The 16982-nt window shown below is 42.4% G+C and overlaps 1 protein-coding gene across 3 annotated transcripts in view; it reads right to left on the reverse strand.

Moving 5' to 3' along the window:
• The window catches only part of phactr4a (phosphatase and actin regulator 4a), a 59449-nt gene that overhangs the window by 34477 nt on the left and 7990 nt on the right, over positions 1-16982 (reverse strand). For 2 of the 3 annotated variants that reach the window (XM_079523340.1, XM_079523342.1), the window contains exon 1: positions 5048-5334. In XM_079523340.1, the coding sequence (XP_079379466.1) occupies positions 5048-5117 (70 nt within the window). In that variant the 5' untranslated portion in view covers positions 5118-5334. Of the gene's footprint in view, positions 1-5047; positions 5335-14955; positions 14993-16982 lie in introns of those variants that run through there. The other variant, XM_079523341.1, reaches the window with a different exon arrangement.

The following is a 16982-nucleotide window of genomic DNA, read 5'->3' on the forward strand; positions in this document are numbered from 1 at the left end:
ATGTCCCCTCCCGCTCCCTCAGGTCTGGTGACGCAAACCTCCTCGACGTCCCCAAAACCAAACTCCGTACATGGGGTGACAGAGCTTTTGCCTTTGCTACCCCAACCCTGTGGAATTCCCTCCCTAAGGCACTCAGTGATGCCCCCACCCTCCAAACTTTCAAAACCGCCCTCAAGACCCACCTCTTCAATATTGACTTCCCTAGCTAACCTTTCTCACTGTCTTTCTAATGTGTTTAGCTTGAGATATTATTATTATTATTATTATTAAACCTCTCTTTACTATCTACTGTATCTTGTAGCAAAAACATAAGAGTAACTAAATGAAATGTACAGCCAACTAGTGCTGCACGATTCTTGCTCAAATTTAGAAATGAGATTGCATAGGTGTCTGAATCTAGATCGATTAATCGTGCAGCACTAATCGATCAATTAATCACTAAAAGCACTAATTATGAGCTTGTATAATGGCTATTCCAAAAATAGAGAGCATCTACAAGATTGTGAGCTTGTAGATCGGCTTTGTGAGCGGTGTTTTGAGCTTGTAGATCGGCAATTTTCACTATGTTGTCGACTTTTGTCGCCCAATATATGGGCACCTGGTTAAAAGTGGCCAACTTCACTATAATCTCGCCATCTAGAAGGTAATCCAATGAGGGAATGTATGAAATCAAATCATAGGTTTCTCTCTCCCCACCTACAGTGTAGACAGTTGTAGAATTCTGTACTGTACTAATCTAATCTTAACAACTAACATCCTCTCTTATGGGGGTCCATCCCTGGTACCAAATCTTTCCAAAAGGGGGTCCGCGACCGAATTGCATCAATTATGCATAGTCTTCATGTGATAATGTTTTGCGAACCACTGCAACAGCACATAACAATCTGAGGTGGTGAATATATCAAAACTACTGTGGGATTTAAAAAGAAAAAAGAAAACGCATCGAGCTGTGAAAGACAAAGTGAGACTGACATCAAAGGGCTGGAGAGCTATATAAAGACAGAGGTAGCGAGTACTAGCGACACACCAGGCTACAATACTAAACACCAATTCTTCAACCTAGATACCGCCTGTTGGAATATCGCCACTATCGAGCAGAAACCTTCCATCTCATTTGAAACTTTTGTTTTGTTTTTGTTTTGTAATTTTTAACACCCCAATTTCGTAATACAAGAATCAAGCAAAAGCAGTTTTTTGACATACAAGGTTTCCGCCCAACAGCGAACCTAGCAGCACTTAAATGGGGGTAAACAATGGCACAACGCTGTTAACGTTACAGGCTCCAGCAGGTCTTCACACCAATCGCAATCAAACAATGCAACAAGATAGTTTAGTTTCCATACAGGCTGCAACACGTCCTGGGAAATTGAAATGAAAAGGACAAAGACAATAATGGGACGGATTTGTGTTTCCCTTGAAAAGGTCCTCAGAAATCAAAATCAATAAGTAGGGTTGTGTGCAACGATTTTGTTCTTTATTCCAAGGATTGCTTTGCCGATAAATACATCGTGATTGTGAATTGATTAACCACATGGATCTTATAGTATACATCAATGCACATTGCACAATGGTGCTGTTCAGAATCAAAATAGCTGATCTACAAGCTCACAGGGTGTGATGAGAGATTGTAGAGCAGCTTATTTTTTTGTCTTTTTGTTGTATCTTTTGAAACTTTGTTTTGCATATAATGGTATGCCCAAAATACAGATCAATTATTAATCTATTTTTTATGAAATTACTGATTACCGAAACATTCATTTTGTATAATCGACTAACCCATACACCTTAAACCCTCAGAAATTGAAACCATAACCGATACACCTTGACCAATTTTGGGCGGGAAGTGGGGAACCCCTTTTGGTGTTTCAAGCATTCTGTTATACTTAAGTTTAGCTATTGAAAAATAGCAGATCTACAAGCTCATAGCGCGCCACCGAGTGGCACGCTATGAACTTGTAGGTCTGCTATTTTTTTTAAATCATAAAAATGCGGCACAAATCTTTAATAGGTATATATTCTTTCAGAGCGAACCTTTTTTTTTTATTTCGACGTCAGGCCTAAATGGGTTAAACCCCTCAGAAATTGAAACCATAACCGATACACCTTAAACCCCTCAGAAATTGAAACCATAACCGATACACCTTAAACCCCTCAGAAATTGAAACCATAACAGATACACCTTAAACCCCTCAGAAATTGAAACCAAAAGCAGCCACAGGTCAGACTCAGTGAGTACCTTTTTTGCTTGAAAGCACACGTGACCTGTGGCAAACATGATGACCCATGCCAATGGCATGCAGTAAGCATGTCCACAGCCACAAGCCCTCTGACACCAGCTGCAAGGTGCGAGAGGCAAAAATACATTCTGCGACGTGCAGAGCATAACATGTGGCCCAGTGAAACCCCCTTGTTGTGCTAGAAGAGTACATGTTGAAAGAAGGCAGTATGGCACACTTTATTTTATTCTTGATAGTACTCATGGTTATAGTGTGTTTGTCCAGCTCTTTATTAAACAGAACATGCATTTTTTTAGGACAGGATACCAATTTCATCCAAGCAGTGTAGAGCAGTGGTTCCCAAAGTGGGGTCCTTGAGAGGGTTCCAGGGGGTCCCCCAGCTGAATGATAGTTTGGAACCAAATGGACCCTTATGGGTCTGTAGCTCTTAGAGTGTACAAATGTAACCAAATGGACCCGTTATTTGGTTCCATTTGTACACTCTCATAGTTAAATAAACATTGATTTTACAATATAAATTGGGGTCTCAGAGATGGAAATGCCATTAAATGGGGGGTCTGAAGCCTAATACATATCAAACTGGGGGGTCCTTGATATTAAACTGGTTGAGAATCACTGCTAGAGCCTTACACATCTTTTCTCATGGGGGTCCCTGGCATTTATTTTCAAATGGGGGTCCGTGGGCTAGTAATTAGTGTCAATTTGGGGGTCCTTGACATGCAAAAGTGTGGGAACCACTGGTGTAGAGAACTCAGACAGGACACAGATTGAACAAGTGAAATCGGGAGTGATGGCACAAAGAAATGAAGCTGATAAATGGTTACATCATTGGCTGACATTGTGTCACCTACCCTGAACATTTATTTTCTGTTTATTAAAGAGCGGGAGAGACAGGGGGAGTCTTACTGAACAAACACTGATTACTATCATAATACAAAATGGTAAATGGTAAATGGTGCATTTATATAGCGCCTTTATCCAAGGCGCTTTACATAGATTGTGCATTACATTCACCCATTCATACACCGATTGCGGCGGAAGCCATGCAAGGTACCAACCAGCATATCGGGAGCAATTTGGGGTTCAGTGTCTTGCCCAAGGACACTTCGACATGTAGACAGGAGGAGCCGGGATTCGAACCGCCGACCCATGGATCATTGGACGACCTGCTCTACCTCCTGAGCCACAGTCGCTGCTTTAAACCTGTTAACCCAACACCCAAGGGCCTGCAGTGCAGTGTTTTACATTTTTTTCAATTTCAAGGAATATCTGTTTAATCTCCGTGACGTGTCACGATTATATTATGCATGACGATTAATTGTCACTCAATTGAAATTATCTTTTTTTCTTTCTTTTTTTTTTTAACACTGGATCATAATGAATATAGATGTTTGGCTTTTACACTTTTGACATTGTACTGTGCAAATAAATATACAAATTAATGACTGTACTAACTTTAATAGTGGAATAGCTGATCTAGTAGATATGCTTTATGCTATTGCTATTTTCATTATTTTGGACAAAATAATGGTAAATATATGAATATTTTTTTCAATATGGAAACTATTACAGCTGTAATGTTAATTGTTACATGCCTAGTGGGACCCCAATCTACACACTGCAAAAGTGTCAGTGTTTCATTTAGAGAGTGACTTAAGAAGGTCCATTTGCAACCCTGGTGGTCCCTGAAGCCGGAGTTGAGAAAATACGTTTTCCAGAAAATTACAGCTTAACAAGGTTTTGTTTCTGCTAAAGCATAACAGGCGAAGTCCACTGCAAGACGCCGCCAACAAATCAAAGTCCATAAAGATTCTGCTGTAAATGGCAACCGTGTCATGTGGCTTAGCATTTTCTTCTTTTTTTTAACAGGGTAAACCAAGCAGGAACAAAGCTGAGTGTTGCAGAGCTTGGTGGATTGCAAACTCATAATCCATAAATCCACTTGCTATGCTGTCTTTTGTCTGTTAAGCATTTCGCATAATAAGCAGCATGTAGGTGTGTGTGTGTACAGTATTTGTGTGCGAGTGTGTATGTGTCTCTCCAAACTCAAGGTTTACACACGCACACTTAAAAACAGGTTTATAGTTTGTTCTCTCTGTTAGACTAAGGAGACAGACGGGGGCTTGGGTAAACAACAAACAACCAATATGACCTCATCCTTTTCCAACATACTGTATGATAAAGAATAGATACATCCACACATGTTGTGAGCAGTTGCATGGTGCCAGGCACCCACATCTCCCCGTACAGAAGTGGGAGGTAAGAGTTATGTGCAACACACACACACACACACACACACACACACACACACACACACAGAGAGCCAGTATATGTGGGGCTACGTGGGGTAGATGTTTCACAATCACCACATTCCATCAGCCCGGTCTGCATTCTTTCTTCCTTCCACCTGTCTGTGCCTGCCACCTTCTTCCCGCCCGCCTCGCTCTCGTCTCTTTTATATGAAAACACCTGCTCAGGTATCCGCCACACAAACCACCAACCGCCAGTCCCCCCCCCCCCCCCCCCACACACACACACACACACACAACTCACTCGCTTCAAAGGCAACAACACAGGCTGACAGGCCGTCTGTACGCGGACAACACAGTATGACCGTTCACTTCTGTGCCATCAACACAGGCATGTGTCATACCTGTGTAGTTTGCGTCTACAGTCAGCTGACTGGTCCCTCCCTACGCGAACAACACAGGTATACATGACCGACTGCAGTCATTGAAAAACCCGGCTCTCGTTATTATTATGAATGCGTTCAGCCCTGCGTGTGGAGGGCCGTGGAGCAGCAGACTCACCCGTGTGGTTTAGGTGTTTGTGTGGTGCAGGTTGCTGGACGGCTCTCTCCGCGCTGACGTTTTGTCCCATGCTACTAGCGCTGCCCCTGTCCCCGCTGCCAGCCTGCCTGCCTGCCCTGCCAGGCCCCTACCTCTCCTGAGGGGAGGCCCCGCAGCGGGGAAGCAAGGCTACGGGGAGAGGAAGGAGAACTGAAGGCGCCTTAACTCCTCTCCTCTCTCTCTCTCTCCAAGTAGCGTTAGAACTCCTGTAACCCAACACTGAACTGCCTGCTCACTGTGTGCTTCGTTCGTTTGGTCTCTCCCCGGCTGTCTGTACTCTCGCTCTCACCCCCCCCCCCCCCCCCCCCCCCTCTTCCTCCCTTCAGCTTGTGTGTGTTTTGCTCTCTCTCTCTCTCTCTCTCTCTCTCTAAGTCCCACCCTTCCTGCATGTCTGCCTGTCTGTCTTCATAAATAAGGTAGGGCAATAAGGCAAAAAGGGCCAGTCTCAGATGCCTGTCATTCCTTCAGGGCAAACATTTTTTTCAGGGGCAAAGTGCACAGCCGGTGAGAGCTGCAACAAGTGTCCGTGGGCCTGGTCAACCGGTGTGGAGGGGTTTAGCCAATGCCGTGGTTCCTGGCTTCACACAGGCCCACTTACGCACGCACGCACACACAGGCCGACTCCCAGAAGAAGGGCAAGGGGGAGGGGTCTAAACGGAGAGAGGAAACCCGAGACACGGGGGCAAGGTGAGACGGCGCTGGGCGGTGCTCAAGTGCACCCGGGGGCGGGGGGGGAGGAAGTGACGTTACAGAGGTGTCTGGTGACACTTGTCAGGAACCATAGCTTCTTGGTACATGCATGCATGAGTAAACTTAACAGCACTGTTAGCATGTAAGCTTTGTTTACATACTTGGCCATACAGGTTTAAAGCGACGCAGCGAGTAGCTATCATTCTGCGAAACAGGCTTTTATTTGTTTTAACCACTAAGTGCTGAGAGATGACTCTAACAACTTAAACCTTGTATATAAATACTGTAGTTCACCAGGTTCCTCGGGGTCAATGTCAGGCCCCCTATTTTTTGCCCTCTACTTATCCTCTGAGGAAATAGCTTGTCTACGCAAGCTCACAATGTGATTTGTGAGCTTGTAGATCAGATATTGTCACCAAATATTCACCCCAGAATATATCTATATGCACAAGCCGGTCTATGTTCTAGATTTGTTACTGTTCTATTGCTGTATATCTGCTTCTGTTTTGTTCTGTTCTCATGTATACAGTAGATCCGTTTAAACAATTTTAGCTGCATCATACTCACAACACTTTCCCAGTGCTAGTCTAGACTTAGTAAACTGGACCAGAGTTGGCTCGGTACTTGGACCCCCTCCACACCAAATCTCATAGCTAAAAATAGACGATCAACAAGCTCACAATGCGTGACACGTTGTGAGCTTGATGATCTGCTATTTTTGGCTAACGTCCCCCCCCAGAATATGGATATGGTAGTAAGGTTCAAGTAGTAAAAGAAATCTCAGTAGTTCCTTTGAACAAGTTTCAGTTAACAGTCCAGCATCGAAGACACAGACACAATATTTCAGTGACTTCTCCATAACAAACGGTCCGCGGAAGGCTTATGTGCTTTCATCCTGGGCATTAGCAGTACTGTGGAGAGTGCACTGAACTGACACAGACCAGAACCGTAGGCTGAATGTTTAATCTTGCAGAAAATCCCAGTGGATCGCACTGCACAGACAGGGGCATGGAAGGCTGCGGCGTAAAAGGCCATGGTAGACGTACTGTATCAATTTTTTCGTCAGCTGCATCAACCATCAACAGACGACATCAGTGAGCAACATGATGAGATACAGTGCAATAAATCTCAAGTGATTTGTGTATCATGTGTATCAGAGACTTAGTTTAGTTAGTTTAGTGCAGTGGTTCCCAAAACTGTTTCCCGTCTGGGACCGAAACTTACAAAAAACCTTCATGAATGAATCAGTTAAGCCCTATATGTACTAGACCGGTGCCCGGCTGTAGAGCATCCATGGAGATCGGAGATCCCACCCGACTATGCAGTACCCGTTCCACCCATCTGTCTTATGCCCATATATGGAGATTTCTGTATCCGTCTTTCTGTGTCCCATTATTCCCGATATAATGGAGTTCTATGTCAAGCATGCCCAAATATGAACTGTTGTGATGTCAGAACAGGGCAGCTCCATATATGGAAATATAGGGGTGATCGGGTCCAGAGCCCGGGCAGAGGCTTTTGTGCTGGTTCTGGACAACGACTATCGGACGGACTCGACACCGGGCTCGACACACTCGACACCGGGCACTAGAACGCGTGTGTCGAATTTGAGTTACATGGATTACAGACGTACACACGCACGTACGTACGCACATACAGAGAGTCAGAGACAACACGTCACACTGTGGCAGGCTGTGAGCTTATTTCCCTTATTTAATTTTATGGATTTGTATTTATGTTATGGATTTATTTGATGTTTATGTATCGAAACTTTTCAGATTTCTTTACGTGAATGTATTTATTTTTTGTAATATTTTGAAACAATCATTTCAAAAGCACAAATTGTAGCGGGGGGAAATAGCGGATAATTACTTGACCTAGAAATGGGTCGGGAGCCATTGTTTGTGAAGCAGTGTGTTGGTGTAATCAGTGTGTGGGAGTAAAGTGGCCTTCTCCTGCATGGTGTGACAGATAAGGAGGGAAACAGGAAAGGAAGAATGCACACACTGTGGTTTCCCATGCCACTCAGGGTGGGACTAGCGGCTAGCGCTCCTAAACAGTGGGTCGCGAGCCATGTTTGGGTCGCAGACGTACTTTTATAAAAGGGTCACGAGAAATTTCCCCTTTGTTTTGTTTCCTACATTTAAACATACACACACTATATATATATACAGTTGGAGGCCATCGATATTGTCCTTTTCTTTTTGCTGAGGTTTGCGTGATCTGCGCAAAAGGACAGTTAACCCATTTTGGGCGGGAACCCCTTTTGGTGTTTTAAACATTATGTTATAATTTAGCTATTGAAAAATAGCAGATCTACAAGCTCATAGCGCGCCACCGAGTGGTGCGCTACGAGCTTGTAGGTCTGCTATTTTTTGAAATATCGTGAAAATATTTATTTCAGAAAACTGGAGGATTTAGAAGGATTTTTTTAAATTTTGAGGTCAGGCCTAAATGGGTCAAATGATAAGGGACAATATCGGTGGCACCCAACTGTATGTATGTATGTATATATATATATATATATATATATATATATATATATATATATATATATATATATACGCCCTGAGGGCGAGGTCGCATGCACACATCTGCCTGGGTGACAGTAGAATGCTGGGTGAGCGCTGGCGCTTTGGCATGGAGGGTCAGATCAACATATGGAATTAATTCTGTACTGTCCATGGAGCGCGTCTTCCGTGTAGGCCTACAGGGTTTGATGAGGTCAACATATGGAATGTCAGAACAGGTCAGCTCCATATATGGAGATCTAAGGGTTTCAGCGGGGGTAGTGTCTTGAGTGTACAGAGTTTGATGAGGTCTGGCCATATATGGAGCGTATCTAGAGTGTACAGGGTTTGATGAGGGCCCAGTTGGGGCCGGGCCTTGATTGTCTGGCCTGTTGAGAACTCAGTCTCGCCCATAACTTTTGGTGGGACAGTCTCTAGAGTTTCAATGGACAGGTATCAGTCAAAAGGGAGACATCGAAGAGGAAGGACACGTGGGGAGGATCAACATATGGAATATCAGAACAGGTCAGCTCCATATATGGAGATCTAAGGTTTTGAGGTCAGATGTAGAGTTGCTGGCCAGCTCCATATATGCAGATCTAGGTGATGACCCAGTCTTCTCCATGTATGGCTATCCAGGGTTGGATGAGGTCAGTGTCGTAATCTTCATATATGTAGACGGCCATATATGGAGCGTGTCACGAGGTGTGATGGACTGACAGCCATATATGGTGGTGTGACGTGTCATGAGGTGTGATATATATAAAATCCATGATTTCGCAACACAGGTCTAAAGCTCCCAAACAGTTTTATGAATGACCATTTTATTCATGTCATTAATACAACCGTCACCAGTGTGACTGTAAAGATGTTTTAATTCTTGCCTGCAATGCCTGGATGTTCTGCACCTGGTCTAATACAGGTACAACTACAAGGTGTGCACGCAATCTCCTCTTAGAAAAGTTGCCCCTGGTTTACAAGATCACAACACTTCGCACCGCATGTAGATCGGCTATTTTCTTAACATTTCTTTTCTCATTCTTTTGATTTTTCTTTCTTCATTGACATTACAAAACAAATCATTGAATTTGTTTTCAATTTCAATTCATGAAAATTTACTTTTTTTTTGGGAATGTATTTTTGAAAAGAATAACGGGACCCATAACATTACTCATGCCTCGTCAACAGATGGTCTTCAGACAAAGTATAGGTCGTAGGAAAATTAAACATTGATCTATTTTGGACTTATATATATATACACTATAGTCCCAGAATCATTAGACTTTTCTTGTGCAAATAGCATCTATTTAGAATAGACAGTGAGTATACAATGTTTTTTTTCCTGGTTGAGTAAAGCCCAAACCACACAAGTTGCAACTCCTTGGGACAAAACTGTTTTACGGTCAACCACACCAATGCAACTCCTGGAGTTGCAAGGAGTTGCATTTGTGTGGTTAGGGCTTTAGAATCTTTACTAATATCATATTAGGCTTTTTTGCAGTATTTTTGTTTAGATACAGGCTATCTTTTCGCTGCATCATATTCTTCCTGTTCTACTTCCTGTTTTTTTAACCAAAGGCTTTGACAAAGATTTTATCTCTTCCTAATTTGCATTTAATAGCAATAAACAAGCTTAAACGGCACAGGTCCCTGTGAGTTCGACATGCACGAAGCAATCAGCAGCATGGATTCATTTAACGGGAAGTTGTCTTTAGATAAGAAACATTTAAACACTCACTCACAGCATGTTGTTGCATAAATCTGGTGTCTTGTCACGTCAGGCTTGTCACAAGTATTACATAATTGCCTAATCGCAATTATTTGAGATAATCAATTAAGTTTTCATAATTGAATTAACAATGGAATTGTGCGTTTTTCGTCACTCAAAATCCCCATACATGGGGCGTTTTTCATCACTCAAAATCCCCATACATGGGGAAAGCCCCCATATATTGTGCCCAGGTCTCGTGACATCACTATGACATCATCAGGGATATTAAGCCCATATAGGGGAATATGGGAATGTCCCTATATATGGTGGACATTCCCTATATGGAAATCCCTGATGTCATCAATATTAGTATATGGATATGAACCTGTTCTGACATTCCATATGTTGATCCTTCCCCATCCATCCTTCCTCTTCGATGTCTCCCTTTTGACTGATACCTGTCCATTTAAACTCTAGACGAGCCCACCCCAAAGAGATTAGTGCAGCCGTGCCCGGCAATCGGCGAAAACTAGAGCTCTCAACAGGCCCAAAAATTAAGGCCCTCATCAAACCCTGTACACTCAAGACACTGCCCCCGCTGCCACCCTTAGATCTCCATATATGGAGCTGACCTGTTCTGACATTCCATATGTTGATCTGACCTCATCACACCCTGTACACTCAAGACACAATCCATATATGGCCAGTGCACGCGACCTCGCTTCTCTCCCTCAGGCGTCTCACTGGTATATTTAAGTTATTAATCATGTATCTGGCATTCTGCCTTGTGCATTTTGAAGCTTAAAAGGCAAACAGAAATAAACACAATGGCCTGGGCCGTGGCTCAGCGGTCCAGGCACCTTGGCTGGTAATCCAGTCTGGCAGTGTGCCGCGGGTTCGACTCCCGATCCCGACGGGGATCGGGAGTCATCCTCCACATCTCTCTCCCCCATTTCCTGTCAGCCTACTGTCTGTCCCTCCATAAAAAATATAAAATAAAAGGCAAAAGCCACAAAAAAAAAAACATTAAAAAAAAGAAATACACAATGAAATCATTAATCGCAATTATTTGCAATTATTTGTGTGACAATTAATGGTCAACTTGAATGTGTTATCATGACAGCCCTAGACATTCAAAGCATCAACAAAGCTGCTTGACAAAGACACAGCTGCAGGCTAACAATACAACAGTGCCCTCTAGTGTACAACCAGGGCTATGGCACGAGACCCCAAAATGAGTGGGGTATGCGTGGAATGCGAGACTGTAGGTCGACTGTGGGGTATGGAAAATAATTAGAACCACTGTCACATAGATGGATGTTGGCTGCTCATTATAAGTAAACAGAAACCCTGATAGAGAGCTTCAGCTAACAAATGGAAGTTCCTTTCCTTTGTGGAAAACACTGACAACTTCATGATATCATTGGCTGGCAAAGACGAAAAAACGAGTACCAGTACCAACACGTTTCAGCTGAAAAGGCCTTCATCAGACAGGGACGGTCCACTGAATATGACAGGTATGTCATTATAATAGTGACCACAGGCTGTCAATCATCATCAGATCACAATAATGTAGAGATCAAGTTACACATACCCGAATACATAAGATTTTTTTGTTGTTCTACAACTACACCGGGTGGCAGTGGCTCAGTAGGTAGAGCGGCCGCTTGGGAAGCGAATGGTTCCCATATTCGAATCCGGGCTACCCCAGAGTTAGTGCCCAAGTGTCCTTGAGCGAGACAGTGAACCTTAAACTTCTCCCGATGAGCAGGTTGGATGGTTTCCTCCGCCGTCGGTGTGTGAATGGGAGTATGTAATGCACATTTTAAAGCGCTTTGAATAAAGGTGCTATATAAATGCACTATTTATAACCAGTATTTTTTTAGATAAGACAGTACAACGTGTAGCAGATAGAGAGAAACTTAAAATGTGCCTCAGAACTTTGTCACAGTTTCCTTCGCTTCCGTCTTATCATGTCCTTCCGCTTAATTGGGCAAACATGCAAGGCTGTCACAATATAAATAAATAACCTGATGACTCAGAGAAACATACCACAGCGGTGGCCTCATACAAAATGAAATGACAGCCCCCGAGAGATAGAAAAGCATCATGAATGACTAAGCCCCCATGCAGCCAGAACCAAAATACAAGGTTCTGAAAGCCTTTGAGTGACTCAAACGTCCCATTTTTAGTGCCAGAAACGTATCAGTTTAAGGGCATAAATCCTAGAGAGGAAGTGACAGTTTATTTTTAAAGCGTGCGGTCACACTGAGCCAGACAGAGATGAGAAGATCAAGCAATCTAATCTGTTTGAACTATGGCCTCCTTGTTTAGAAAAGCACTGTCGGTCCATCCTATTGGAGGCCAGGGCTGCAAATGTGAATCTATTAAACTGATTATTGAAAAAAAACAAAAATAGCGAACAGTGGCACGGGTGGTTGGCATAGCCATCTGGGCACCACCTAGCAGCGTGTCGCGGGTTCGATTCCCGATCCCGGCGACCTTTGCTGCGTGTCAGCTCTCTCTCCCCATTGCAGCCTACTGATAATATATCAATAAATGCAGAAAGACCCCAAAGAATATATCTTAAAGAAAATAGCGAACATAGCAGATATACAAGCTGACAATGTGACGCAACCTATTCAGTGGATTATTAAAATTGAATTTTAATATTTTCTTCGCTTCGATTTGTTGACATAAAATTAATAATTTCATTAGGGCGTAATGTACAATTAAAGTAATCAATAGAATAACCGACAAGAAAAAAATCATCGATAGCCCTATACCAAGTACTTTAATCAACTCTTTGAGCCCCAAGATTGGGTTAAAGACACAGTACAACTTCACTAATCAATCACCATCTCACTTCAGTTCACAGTGTGATACTAGAATACAAACAAATGATGTTTCACTAGTCAGTCATTATATAGTCAATTCACCCACAGATTAAAATGAATTGTAATGTAATGAGAAAACGGTTCCTTTACTCACTCGTATGTTCAGACTGTACGGCCATTACAGGTCTTTTTTTATCCAGAGATGTCACCAGAAGACCAACTGAACAAGTAACAGCATCCAGTGAGTGAGCCACGTGAGTTGAGTGAGGTCCGGTGTTCCGATCTACTGTGTTGAAATGAGACTGGAGGCTGTGTGGCAGTGTGTGGCAGTGTGTGTGTGTGTGTGTGTGTGTGTGTGTGTGTGTGTGTGTGTGTGTGTGTGTGTGTGTCTCAGAGGGGAACAGAACACCGGGAGGCCTCACTAACCTACAGGTGTGTCCTCTGGGAGAGGCCCAATCAGATAGCCTGCTGTGTCAACACCTCGGAAGACCTTTTTCTTTGTCGTTTCGCTTCGGTGGGCGTGGTTACACACACACTGTAAAACTATGCCTAAACCAACCCTAACCTTAGCCTCAGTAAAAACCTTAACTCTACCCTTAATCTAAGTATAACTATGCCTAAAAAACCTAACCTCAAAGCCACACACTTGGGAGAAACACTGGGTTTTATCACACAGCCAATCCCTTAAGATTACAACTCCATAATTTCAACACTAAGCCAACCCCTTAGAACAAAACCAAGTCCATAACGTAAACACCAAGGCCAATGACTGACTCACCGCTTTCTGCTCCCATGGTGATACTATGACAAGAAGCTCATTAGAACTCGAAATAGCCCCATAAAGACTAACAACGCGTCACTACAATAAAATACAAAAAGTGATATTGCTTAATCATTTCACCCGGAAGGTTTATATCAAATGACTTCTGGAGTGTCTTAATCCAGTTTGATTTGTTTTCCTAAATTACATTTTCTTGTGATTAAAAAATAAAAAATATTTAAAAAAACAAGTCACTAGGCAATAACAAATGAGCCAGGCATGAACAGACTCATATCACTGCGTAGTACTAGTAGCCGTAGATGTTAGTCTGGCATCTCTGTGTGGAATCTGCATTTGGGACGGATTTTTTTAAATGCCTCTGGTGATAAACAACTTCGGGGGCAGGGAGATCCAATCACAACCAGACTAATCTACATTAAAAGCTGAATATAGGAGGGGGCTACCGCTCCTCAAAAATAAAAAAACATTTATATTGAACATTTTAACAACAAAATTGAGGGTCCTTGACACTAAATAAATTCCAAGTGGGATCCGCGACAAAAATACATAGCCTACATATCAATCTGGGGGTCTTTGACATGCAAATGAGAGCCACTGCCCTACACTGCAAAGAGATAGCATTTTGTCAACCACTTTAGAATCCACTCTGAGCTCTAATCTGCTCCATAATGCATCAAGCTAAATTGCCTTATCGTTAATGAGGACTGTTGGAATCATGCCAGATGAAGTTTATCAGGCAGGCTTAGTTTAATTAATTCCTCTCTTAACGAGTTGGGAGCCTGCCCTGCAGCGCTGGGTTGTGCACAATTGTCCAAATAACTGCTTGGAGTGTATTTCGTTTTATATATATATATATATAATGATACGAAAAAGGACTCCTGCACATCCAACAAGACCCGTGGGAGGTGCAAGTCTAGTTAGCAGGCATAGACATCAAAAAGGGAAAAACCTTCCAAGGAAGGGACTGCACACTCCAGGGAACAAAGACGGACAACTTACTGCATCAACTTATTTATTAGCACTATTAGCACTGCTAATAAATAAGTTGATGCAGTAAGTTGTCCGTCTTTGTTCCCTGGAGTGTGCAGTCCCTTCCTTGGAAGGTTTTTCCCTTTTTGATATATATATATATATATATATATATATATATATATATGCTGGAGAGACAGGGAGATCCATGTTACTGCACAAACAAACTACTGTATATAGTAATGTATCATTCACAATATACTATATAGACAGTTTTCAGCACCTTTGAACTCAAAGTTTGATTCTATACGATTAACTCACTTTGAGAACCACTGGTACAGTATATTGAATTAAAAGTACAGCTATCTTACCACGGTTTTCCATCCCAGGGTCCCGTCCAGTCAGCTCCTGAATGAAACAAACAAAATTTAACCATCAATGAAAGTCTCAATGAAACCATGACAAAGCCGAGGCACATGCAATTGTATAGTTACATTTTATGAATCAAAAGTGCTTTTAACAAGGCATAAAAAATGCTTTAGAATGTGTATAAATTATAAAATGTATAAAGTGGGCCTATGTATTAATTAATATCTTTATGTATTATCTGTAGCAAAGTGACACACACACACACACACACACACACACACACACACACACACACACACACACACACACACACACACACACACACACACACACACACACACACACACACACACACACACACACACACACCAATTCATCAACAGAGTGTAGAATACTCTGATACAGTGTGAATGGATGAGGAGCTATCCAGTCCAATCAGACACAGTCTAGTTAATAGCTAACACAGAGAGCTGCAGAGACAAACTGATTGTGTCTGCTTACTCAGCTATGATATAATTGTACATTGATTAATCTAAAAGCAATGTGCAGACATCAAGTCTGTCCTATTTAGCATAGTGCAAAAGATATTTTGCTGGGCCATGGATGGAATTGGAATCAACTTTAATAATCAAAATCAAAATTGATCATCCAATTAGGACCCCTGGAGTTGACCCCTGGAGCCCTGGAGTTGAGAGATTAAATGAACACTGAGGATTGTACAGTGTAGATTGGTGTCCCAGACATAAATAGTTTAGTAAATGGGGTTCTCAGTGGACATTGCCGGTCAGGTGGAGACCTTGTATGTCCAGAACTATTCCTTTTATTATTATCATTTTAAAAAATATTTTAAAAATACTAGTAAAAATAGCAAATCTACAAGCTCACAAGTCACAACACATCGCATTGCATCCTAAAAAGTTGAACATGGAGATACGAGGTTTCTGGGCGCCCAGAAACCAACAATGAAATGGAAAAAAGGTTGAGAAAAGTTAAGAGTTAAGTTGCTACAGTGCCATGTGGAAAGACCCCCGTGGCAGGTCAGACACCAGGTGATACACCTGAGAGAGCAAGCAGTAAGTTGAAAGGCTCCAGGAAACACAGTGTCCCTGTCTTGACATGATGGGGGTCACAAGGTCAAGCACGGTTTCAGCTCTAAATACCGTTTTCCTGGTTTTAACATCAGCCGGGTTAACTTTCAGCTGTGGGAACGAGCGCACGTCTTTGGGCACATTCAGGTTGTCTCCAATGAGGACAAGGCTAGCAGACGTATTTGTTGATATATCGCTGCTGTCGGGTGGAAACCTCATGTGTGCAGAACTGTTACTTTTCAGGATTCTAATGTAAAAATAGCGTTTTGTGACACTACATTATAATGAAGGGCAATGTAGGGCATTAATTTACAGGGAAGAAATCTGGGGAGGTTTCTGCACAGCAACAACAAAATATACTGGAGGGAAAAGAAACATGGTTCTCAAAGATTATATTAATCGAAAGAATTATCGATAGAACAATCGCTAAGAAAATAATCAATACACTACTTTACAGGTAAAGATAGCCTTGTTGAGTAAAGTCTAGTGGTGGGATCTTAGAGAGTTCATAGTACCCAAACTCAAGTGACTCATGACGATAAGCATAAACGGACGCTACACGTGTTGCTCCCTGATCTTACTAGTAGGAATTCAAAAGATACCACCGTTTGCTATTGGCTGTGCAGACTGTAGGGGCGGTAAAACCCAGGATGATGCAAAACAGGGGTGGGGAATCATGCCAGTCCAGTATCGGTTCACACTTTGTAATGTTTGGTCTGACCAAAGGTCCCCTGGTCCTTTACAAGTGTTTACATTGCAGTGGCAGCTTGAATGGAATTTTTAATTCACCCTACAGGAAGACTCACCTCAGCATAGTGCCCAAAAGTCTGAAAGAGCTAAATGGATTATTATAATATGAATTGCTCTGCAGATTAGGCCCATCTCTAAATGATGCCAATGAATTAGGTTAGGTTTGCCGATATGACACGCATGTCGCATGA

The sequence above is a fragment of the Electrona antarctica genome (genome assembly GCF_951216825.1).
Source record: "Electrona antarctica genome assembly, chromosome: 15".
Lineage (NCBI taxonomy): Eukaryota > Metazoa > Chordata > Actinopteri > Myctophiformes > Myctophidae > Electrona > Electrona antarctica.